We start from the raw sequence: 10643 nt of genomic DNA on the forward strand, positions 1-10643 counted from the left end.
AGAAGTTGACTCCCTCAACTAAGAGCTTCAGTGCTATTTTTTCTTTTTTTCTCTCTCTTTTCTTTCTTTTTTTTTTTTTTTGAGATGGAGTCTCTCTGTGTTGCCCAGGCTGGAGTACAATGGCACGATCTCAGCTCTCACTGTCCCTTCTATGAGAAGAGAATGAGCCCAGCATTTTTGGCCCCCAGGTCTTTTTATGATGCTTCCAGCACAGCCCCCTGCAGGCCTCTGTCTTCCTGGCTCTACCATGAAGTGTCCGCTGCTGGGGTCACCCTGTTGGCTGCCATCCAAGTGGATGTGGTCATTTTGGTCCCTGCCCTGGCGTTCTAACCCCAGTGATGTGAAGGAAAAAGACCAGCAAAGAGAAGCAGCTCCACAAAACCTGTTTCAGTAGGTTATGTTTTTATTCTACATTATTGGTAAGACAGGGAACAGGGCCAAGACCTCCACACTCCCCTGGGAAGGACAGTCAGGAGAATTAGATACATCTAAAGTGGGCAGAGGACGGAGGTCAGATCTTCCTGGGAGGTGGCTGGAAAGACCTGGGCTTAAGCCACGGGAGCCAGGCCGACCTGGTTGTTTGCCCTGTCGAAGACAGTGAAGTACTGGCGGATGAAGACATCACCCAGGATCCAAAGCTCTCCAGATTCGGTGGGGATGTCCATGCCCTGGAAGCCGCTGATGCAGCTGCCCTGGCTCTGGAGAAAAGGAGAATAAAAGTGGAGTTGAGACGCCGATTCAGCAGTGACAGGCACTGGGTGATAAACATCCAGGGCGCCCATGTCCAGCTGCAAGGCATGTGCAAGGAGGAGCTTCCTGGCTCAGTGTCCAGGGACTCGGCTGTTCTTCGCCTGGAGTCGGCCTGTAGAAGCTGTCCACAGCACGATTGGTTTCTACGCATTACTGGACATTATCTGGCGTTTCTGGCAGGCACAGGAACCCTGACATCAGCATCAGAGCTAAGGCCTTGGGGAGAATTCAGCTGGTAGGAAGGAGTGTGAAAACTCAGCCCACACAGCCTTTTCTCATGATTATTCTGATCCCGACCAGGGGCAAACCGGAGAAGCTGTTAGCCTCTTGCCTCACTAAGTCACTGGGCTGTGACCTTGTCTGCACGTCACCTGGGGAGCTTTGAACTCCCGCAACTCCATCCCATTGCTCAGGCCTTGCCCTCTCCTAATGTAATCAGAATCACTGGGGGAGCCCAGGCATCAGTGCTTCTTGTTGAGTAACATCAGTCCACTGGCAAAATCAGTTTTCCACCTGACGTTATAATAATAGAAGGGAGAGTTTTCCTGTGGCTCGTACAGCTAAAGATTTGCTACTTGGTAGAGATGGTAGGAGTGTCGGAAGCCCCAGCCTGTGGAAATGAGGATTTCCCTTTACCCAACCCTTGGTAGCTCAGTCTCACTTGGATGTGATCAGTCTCACTTGGTTAACCTAACCGCACTCTGAGGGTGGGGAAAGCTGCCATGTCTACATTTTGGAGGAGAAAACTGAGGCTGAGATGAGCTGTGGCTTGCTGAGAATCAATGGGCTGGTAATTCAGACCCAGGACTTGGACCCAGGGATCCAAATAGAATCCTCTTTTCCCTCCATTAACCTTTGCTTCACTTGTTCCCTTAGGGGGCTGTATCCGAGTTCTTATTCCTGCGTTTGTTTTCAATCTGTTCCTTCCCTCCGGAGCTGTCTGGGGCAGATGTTCGTCTGCCTCTGCCTCTCGGCTTCAGCTCGTGGAAGCGCACTTTCCCTCTGCAGAGGGGACTCTGTGGCCACATTCTGTGTGAGCCCCTCTAGTGGATGGTCCAGAGCCCCCTCACCTGCAGGATGTAGGCACTGGGTGGCAAAGGGTACTGGACTCCGTTGATGGTGAAGACGATGTCGGGCAGGCTGCTGATGGCTGAGCAGCTGACCACCATCTGGAAAGAGTGAGGTGAGAAAAGTTACAAGGGTTTTGGTCCCGTGTGCCTGGCACACCCACTATTTGAGTGTAGAACAGAGCCGTCGGGGCTGGACTCACCTCGCCGTCTGAGTTCTCGCTGGCTCCGATGTCGCTCTGGATGTTGGCAATGGGGCTGGTTGGGCCGGTCAGCAGAGAGGTGCCGGTGTCAACAATGGCCTGGCAGCCCTCAGCGCAGGCGATGGCCTCTCCGTTCATGGTGATGCTGAGGGCAAGAAGCAAGTGAAGGTTCCTGAGCCCTCAGGGGTACATCTCTCCAAGGATGAACCAGGAGGTGACCCCAGACATTTCTTCCCCACCCATCCATTGGCCAGTGAGTGAAATTTCTGTTCCTCTCGTTTACACATTCATTCATCCTGCATTCATTTATGCAACAAATATTTTGCAAGTGCCCACTCTCTGCCAGGCATGGGAAACGCAAAGCTAAACCAGACAGCCTCACAGTTCCAGGCTGCAGGGAGCTCCCGGCCTGGCTGGCAAGATAAGTTATGGTGGCAGAAGGGCAGGATGATAAGCCAGGCGTGCGGCAGGGAACAAAACAGCGTCCAGAGTGAGAGGCGGTGGAGGGAAGCAGCCAGGGGAGCAGACACCCAGGGATTCCAGGCAGGTGAAGAGAGAAGGAGGACATCAACAGGGGACGGTATGCGGGGAGGGACAGAGACCAGAGGGCTGGGGCAGGAGTTGGAGGAACTGGTGAAATGCTAGCATGGCTGGGCAGACATGAGGTGATCAATGTGTCCTGGTTTGCCTGGGATGGTCCCGGTTTTAGTACCGAAAGTCCTTGTCCTGGAGAATTGTTCACTCTTGAGAAATGACTTCACACAATTTCTTAGCCATTTTGCCCTACTTCTAGACTGAAAGTGACACATTTCTTCGAGTGGGAGGAGCATTGCTGGTTCCCAGGCCCGTTAAATTGAGATGTGTGGACAGGTGGTTGCCCAGCTTTCCCCAGGGATGCCGGTGGATTGTTCTGCCTCCGTGACTATTAGGACATTGGCTATCTGACGCTTGCAGAGTCTCGGCTTCCCAGACAGCTCTTCCCTCCTCCGCCCGGGACGTGTCTTTCTATGGTTTCTCTGGCCGGGCCAACTTCCGCCTTCCCCCTGGAGTGTGTTCCCCTGTGTCAGCTCTCCCTGGGGGGATTCTGGAAAGCTGGTTAGCTATGAATCCATAAGGAAATGGGATGTGGGGCCCAGGCCTGGATGCTGCCTATCTGTGGCAGTCCCACCTGTCCACGGAGATCTGCCAGTAACCCTCGACAGAAACAGGAACCCAGTTCAGACTTCCAGTGTAGTAAGAAGAGTCAATGCCACCAAATATCACCACGCTGCCACTCTGGTCATCGCTGTGGAAAGTGAGGGAAGAAGACATGAATTTCTCTGTTCGTTCATTTCTGTGAACATCTGCTGTTGGCTCCTCGGAGCTACCCTTGATTGGGCACTTGGCAGGCTGTCCTGGGGTGTGACAAATGTGGTTTCTTGTCCTCTTAGGCCAGGGCCCACGCAGTGGACACTGTCACTGTTATTTCCACTTACCATGAGGACACTGAGCCTGAGGGAGGTGAGGTCACCTGCCCAAGGTCACACAGCGGGGGAGTGGTGGAACTACGTTTGGAAGAACACGGGTCTTTTAGGTTGATGTGTGGTTTCCACTGTGGTACTCACTCTAGTTGCCATGGCGACCCCAGGGATGTGAATGGGTGACAGTGTCGGCTCTTAAGGACTTGATGGTGGAGATCTCTTGTTCTTAGCTGGGAGCAGTTTTGCCCCCAGGGGAATGTCTGGAGACATTTTGGATTGATTGGGTGGGGGTAGTGGATGCTACTGGCATCTAATGTTTAGAGGCTGGGGATGCTGCCAAATGTCCTACAATGCATGGGACAGTCCCTGGCAAGGACTTATGCTGGTCTGAAATGTTAATAATGCCCAGATTGAGAGACTCAGATCTAGCTGGGGAGATACAACGGCCCCACGTGAAATATTTAAGTGCTCATAAAGGCAGATTATGTTTCAGAGCCACCTTGAACATCAACTGGCCAAGAGGAACACATGACAAAGAGCCTTCCTGTTGTAAATTGCAGGAGTCCTTGTTATTTCAATATTCATTTTCTAAATCTTTGCAGTTTCAGGGTAGATGCAGAACAAATGTAGATGGCAATAAGAAATCAGTCATCGGAGAACTGGCCATGTATAAAACATGACCCCCTCACTGAACCCACCCACCTTTGCTGTGAACGTCTCACAGTGTAATGCTATATAGCGAGGACCTAGATGTGTAGTTACGAACCGAGGAAACAAGTGAATGACGGCAAATCCTTTCAAAAGACGAGGACGTTCGTGAGTGTTAGAGGAACGTTGAGTGTCTTAAGAAAGTGGATGATGCCCTCAGATATTCTTGCGTAACACTCTACTCAGCCCAAATTGACATTTGATTTATTCTTTGTTCATTTGTTTGTTTGTTCATGTATTTCTTTGTTCATTCCTAGAATTAGCCCACGGTCACAAATGGAACCTAGGTTTTATTAAATCACAAAAGAAACTTGCTTTCATGATTTAAAAATGTCATCATCCATGATATATCTTGATCAAATCTTTTCATTTTTGTGTTATGGAATTTTGTTCTGTTTTAAGTGTATTCACTTTGTTTATTTATTTATTTATTTTCTGAGATGGAGTCTCGCTCTGTTGCCCAGACTGGAATGCAGTGGCACAATCTTGGCTCACTGCAACCTCCGCCTCCCAGGCTCAAGCGATTCTCCCTGCCTCAGCCTCCCGAGTAGCTGGGTGTACTGGTGCCTGCCACCACGCCTGGCTAATTTTTGTATTTTTTAGTAGAGACAGGGTTTTGCCATGTTGACCAGGCTGGTCTTGAACTCCTGACTTCAGGTGATCCTCATGTCTCAGACTCCCAAAGTGTTGGGATTACAAGCATGAACCACCGTGTCTGGCCAAGTGTATTCATTTCAGTGGCATCTTTGGGGGCCAAGGATGAGGGAACTGGCACTGAGGGGCAAATGGCTGAGGACATTTGAGTTGTGCACATCAAGGGGATAAAGATGCTGGTAAATGAGATGGAGTGCACATGGCCCGTCAGAGAGAGACTTGGCACTATCACTCTCCAAAGACACATTTCTCTAGCCTCAAAAATTGACTTTCCAAATCCCTTGCTTCCCAAGACCCTCTCCATCGCAGCCAGCCTTGAACAGCTGCTGCTGGGCCAGAACACTGTGACCTCTGGAGGGGGAGGTGGGAGGAGGCCCCTCTCCACCCAACTTACGCGCTCAGGTAGACAGAGAAGAGGTCCTGAGAAACCAGGCCCTGGTCCCAGATGTTGTCAAAGACGGGTGTGGCCCCGGAGGAGGAAATGCTGGGGTAGGCCAGCCCCAGGATGCCGTCGAAGGGAGCATAATACAGGAAGGAGCCGGGTTCGGTCTCGCTCAAGCCGAAGATCTGATTGGTGTCTGAGATGCCTCCAACCTGGGTGGGGGAACCGAGATGATGTTCACCATCAGGTCATGTCCACTGAGCTCTGGGTGCCAGCCTCAGGCCCACAGCTGCCCTGGTTCATCCCATGCAGGACTTGGCTTCTAGGGCATCAGCCCAGAAGGAGGGGAGAGGGACTGTCTCCTGGAATGCTCGTTCCTCTGCTGGAGGTAACCATGGCAGCTGATCTGCAGATGGCCACGGTCTATGACTCAGTGTGAGATTTTGCTGGAGAACAGATTCACTGTGTGTTTGTGTTACGGATGAAGAAATGCAAAGCAGACCCCGGGCGAATCAGGGCCTTTGACCCCTGCCATGCCCCAAAAGTAGCAGAGAGGGCTTGTGGAGATTTGAGGACGTGGGGGGGCTGCAGGTTGGGAGAAGGAGGAAGAGGAGGAGGTGCCAGTTAGAATTGAGCCTTTACTGACTCTCTCCACCCTCCATAACATTCTGCTTGGGTGGAGCTGAGGCTGGCTTATGGCTCCCGGCAGCCCACCCTTTTACTCACTGCCACCCGAGCTAGCAACGTCTGTGACATCTCTGCTGCTTCTCCCCCAGCCCGTACCCCCAATCAGGTTACTTTTGTGATCACCAAGACTCATCGTGCTGGAATAAGCTGATTCTGGGGGTGCCTGATGGCGGGATGCAGCGGCAGCCTGCAGGCGCCCACCTGGACAGTGTCGTATCCGAGGATGCCTGTCATGCTGCCGGTGCCGTAGGTGATGGAGAGTGTCCCGCTGGTGGACTGGTAGGTGGAGGAATCCTGAGGGTTGAAGAGGTTGTGGTTGGCTGCAACGGCAAGCAGTGATTGTCAGTCTCTGAGAGCTGGGTGAAGGTCACAGGCTGGGATGTCTTCCTGGGATGGGGTGCCCTGGCCCCAGGAAGGGCTCTGGAGGTGAGCAGTGACCTTTTCCCCTAGACCCTTGGACCCCAAGAGACCCCATGTTCTGTCCTGTCTCATTGAACTCCTGGGACCCTTCACTGATGGCAGGTACCCAGGAAACCCCAAGGGCCTACCGGGGACTCCCCAAGGCCAACATTGAGCTGAGCAGGCTGGTGGCTACCCAGTGACGAGCGCTTTCACCCCCCAGCCCGCGGCCAGTGCTCCCATTATGTGGATGATGACACAGGCACCCCATCTTAATTAAAACTCAGGTGAAAACATTAGAAGAGGAAGGAACCCACAACACACATTGTTCATGACTTCCAAAGACAAGCTCTCTTTCATTAGCAACCAATGATTTTTCTTTTTTTTTTTTAAAGGAGCTCAGCACTCACCTCTAGCCTGTCCGGGCCAGGCTTTGGAGCCATTTCCTCACACTGGACTCTTTCCTAGCGGGCTATTCTACAGCCCGTTGGCCCTGTCTTGCTTTGGGCCCCTACATTTCCTCTCCCAGGCTGTGGGTATTTTGGGGAGCTTCTCTCTTCCCCACAGACTGGAAAATCTTTGACCGCAGGGATCGTATCACTCATCCCTTTACCCCGTGGAGCACCTGCGCCCAGTGCTTGGCACGTAGTAGGTGCTCAGTAAATGCCTGTCGAGTGGCTCCAGCAGGCTTGAGGTGGGAGCTGTCAGAAGCCCACGGGTGTCCAGGGTTCCCCAGGGTCAGCTGGTGCTGGGGAGCGAGAGTGGGGTGGGGCAGGCTGGGAACTTACTGCATGCGAGACTGGAGCAGTAGACTGAGGGCACCCACAGGTTGGAGGATCCGGTGTCAAAGATCACGGTGAAATCCTGGGCAGGGGTTCCGATGCCGATAGTGCCGAAGTACTCCACCTGCCGAGGCCGGGACAGCACAGTTCATGGACCGGGGTCTCTCTGTCAGGGCCTCCCTAGGGGCTCTCTCTGGGTCACCTCCTCGGTTGCCCTCTCTACCTTTTCCTTCCCTCCTCACAGTTCTTGTCTTTCTCTTCCCAGCCACTGCCTTCATCCTTCTAAGCCCAGCCCTGGCGTCCCTTCCTCCTTGAAGTCTTCCCTGATTGCTCCCCCAATTTACCTTCTGCTCTCTCCTAAGCACCACAAGCATCTAACAGTCTGCTGTTCCCTCTTCAGCCATTGTCTTGTCTGTCACAGTCTTCCCATCCTTACAGCACATGTTCTCAGAGGATGGAATCTCAGAGGATGGGGGTGGAATCTTCTAGCACCGGGCAAGTGACAGCTTAAGTGCTTGTGCCTTAAATTGTTTTTCAGAAGCTAAGCAAGCCACCTAAAGATGGAAACCTGGCTGGTTTTCTTATTTCTACATCTAGATGTGTGAGCAGGTTGCAAGAAAGGGCATTGCCAGTATTTTTCTTCTTCTTTTTTTTTTCTGAGGCAAGTCTTGCTCTGTTTTCCAGGCTGGAGTGCAGTGGCACGATCTCGGCTCACTGCAGCCTCTGCCTCCTGGGTTCCAGTGATTCTCCTGCCTCAGCCTCCCAAGTAGCTGGGATGACAGGTGTGTGCCATCACGCCCGGCTAATTTTTGTATTTGTAGTAGTGACAGGGTTTCACCATGTTTCCAGGCTGATCTTGAACTCCTGACCTCAAGTGATCCACCCACCTCAGCCAACCAACCAGTATTTTTATTCTGAGTGGCAGCACTTTCCCCCCTTGCCGGCTCTGTTCTCGCCACACTGGTCTGCTTGCTGTTCTTTGGTGATGACTAGTCACTCCTGCCCCAGGGCCTTAGCATTGGCTATTCCTTGTGCTAGGAAAATGTTTATTCTAGATCTTTCTTTGGCTGATCTTTTTTTTCAAAAATCAATCATTCGGGTGTAGTCAAATGTCCCCTCTACCAACAGTCCTTCTGTGACCACTTTATCTAAATTTGCTCCCTTTCGATCTTCTTTTTCCCCATAGTCCAATTAATTAATTTGTCTTGGCCCTCATCAGTACCTGAAATTATCTTCCACGCTTGCTTATCTGTCATCCCCTGTAGAATATAAGCTCCAGGAACTTTGATTATTCACCATTGTTTTGGCCACTTGCATAGCCTCTGGCACATAGAGAGGTGCCAATATTTGCCAAATATTTGTTAACTAAATAAATGCACTAACTAAGCCTCTTACCAAGGGCCTGCCAGACCCCATGCTAAGCACTCCAGAAAACATGATTGCGTGAATTCCTGGCAACAACCTCTGTTGGTAGATATTAGTGTTTTTGTTTTCCAGACCAAGAAACGGGCTCAGAGGATTTAAATGTCTTGGCCAAGGTCCTGTGACTTAGAGGCGCTAGAACCCACATTTGCACTAGGTCTGCTGGATGGCGGAGGCCAATCTCTGAACCACAGGCATCACTGCTCTGTGCCCTCTGCCCTGTGCCAGGCACAGAGGGGACATACGATATCTGTGGGAAGGCAGGGTGTTTGCTGTCGGCTCTGAAATAATAAAGTCAGAGTGATCTTTCTGAAACTCGGATCTGATTTTGTCACCCCCTGTTTGAGATAAATCAGTGGCAGTTAGGATGGAGCCTCTCTCCGTCCACCCCTCGGCTCCTCGGGCCGCAGTCTGCAGCACCCTTCTTCCCTCCCTCTGGGCTCTCCTTCAAATGCCCTGTGCTCCCGCCTGCACAGGGTTCGGCACAAGTGATCAGGCTGTGCGGAGTTCTGTCTTCTATTGGATATTCCCGCTCTTCCTGCATGGCTCCGCGGAGGCTCCCTGCCCAAGTGGCAGAGTCTCGTAGTGTGACACCTTCACTCTGTGGTCCTCCTGCTGCCTGTTCTTTTCATTGCTTTGCAAGACTCCTTGATTACTGTCTTTCTCTCCTTGGCTATGACTTTGCTCACTGCTGTTTCCTCCTGAGCCCCACAGAGGCCCTGATATTTAACGAGGCGCTCAGAAGAAATGAACATTGCATGAACAAGTGAAGGAATGAATGAATGAACAAGAAGCAACAGCTCTGTGAACTTTCCTGCCTGCCCGGGGCCACTGACACCTAGGGGCAGACCCTGGGTCACTGCCTGGAGCCTCAGAGCCCCGGCCCATCCTCCAAGACCCCAGGGAAACACTCTTTCCTGCCGGCCAAGTCCTCAGAGCCGGCCCCGCCGCTTGCCCACACACTCACATCCAGGTAGTTCTCCAGGGGCTGTTCGTCTATCAGGGTGGGCGCCTCTGCCTGGGGGAAGTACTTGCTGGCTGGGTTGCGGTTGTGCTTCTTCAGGAAGTCCTTCAGCAGGCCATGCTCGGACAGGTTGCGCCTCAAGGACTTCTTTCTGACGAGGGGGACCCTGTGGTTTGGAGGAGGAAGAGGAATTAGGCAAGGATTCTGCTCACCGGGTTCTGTGGCAGCCCCAGAAGGGAAGGGAAGCTGGTCTAAGAGAGGAAGAAGGAAGGGAGACGCTCCCACTTCTGTGCAATAATGCAAAGAAGTTCAGCTGCCTAGTGGTGGAGCTGGAACCAAACCCAGGCTGGACTCTTAACCAGCTGGTCTAAGAGAGGAAGATGGAAGGAAGGGAGATGCTCCCACGTCTGTGCAATAATGCAAAGAAGTTAAGTTGACTAGGGATGGAGCTGGGAACCAGACTCGGGCTGGGCCCGAGTTTTAACCAGGTCTGCAGAGCTGCCTCCCAAAGGTTGGAGAGAGAAGCAGAAAAGGGGGATGGAGACAGCCAAAGACAGAGAGAGAAAAAAGGGAAGAAGGAAGACACAGGAGTAAAGAAGGGCGATGTGAGAGGCAGGCGTCTTCACACCCATGCCACTGGGACTCACTTGTAGATGATGCACTCAGAGAGCGCCACCAGACCCAGCAGCAGCAGCCACTTCATGGTTCTTCCCAGGTCCCAACTCCAGGGAGAAGCAAGACGGGAGGAAGGTGCAGAGCAGCAGCATGAGCTGCCCCTTATATGCAACTTGGGTCCTGCCTTATCGGCCTCTTGGAAAGTCACCCGTTCCCCTGATCCCAAACAGAAAAGCTCCTGATAAGATTGTCGCTGCCCCGAGAACAGTTCTGAGACTGTTCCAGTGGAGGCACTTTCCATTGTAACCTTGCGCCATTGCGGACAGGGGCGGGGGTGGGAGGTTGCCATGGGGGTTGACCCGCAGAGGGAGAGAGAAGCAATGGCCTGAAGGCTTAGTTTTTCTTTTCTTTTGCTTCCCCTTCCCCTTCCCCTTCCCCTTCCTTCCTTCCTTCCTTCCCTCCTCTGTCCCTCCTTCCCTCCCTTCTTTTCTTTCTTCCTTTCTTCCTCCCTCCCTCCCTCCCTCTCTGTCTCTCTCTCTCTCTTTCTTTT

At 52.3% G+C, this 10643-nt stretch overlaps 1 protein-coding gene across 1 annotated transcript; it reads right to left on the bottom strand.

The window, feature by feature from the left end:
- Positions 1 to 390: 390 nt before the first annotated feature.
- Positions 391 to 10232, bottom strand: LOC135967000 (pepsin A-like). Its single transcript, XM_065528111.2, has 9 exons — positions 10126 to 10232; positions 9482 to 9644; positions 7099 to 7216; positions 6113 to 6231; positions 5237 to 5436; positions 3189 to 3305; positions 2021 to 2165; positions 1821 to 1919; positions 391 to 698 (listed from the first exon to the last, which is right to left on the bottom strand). The coding sequence occupies exons 1-9, from the start codon at positions 10179 to 10181 to the stop codon at positions 549 to 551; spliced, it is 1167 nt and encodes a 388-aa protein (XP_065384183.2). The 5' UTR covers positions 10182 to 10232; the 3' UTR covers positions 391 to 548.
- Positions 10233 to 10643: the final 411 nt, after the last annotated feature.

The sequence above is a fragment of the Macaca fascicularis genome, chromosome 14 (assembly GCF_037993035.2).
Source record: "Macaca fascicularis isolate 582-1 chromosome 14, T2T-MFA8v1.1".
Lineage (NCBI taxonomy): Eukaryota > Metazoa > Chordata > Mammalia > Primates > Cercopithecidae > Macaca > Macaca fascicularis.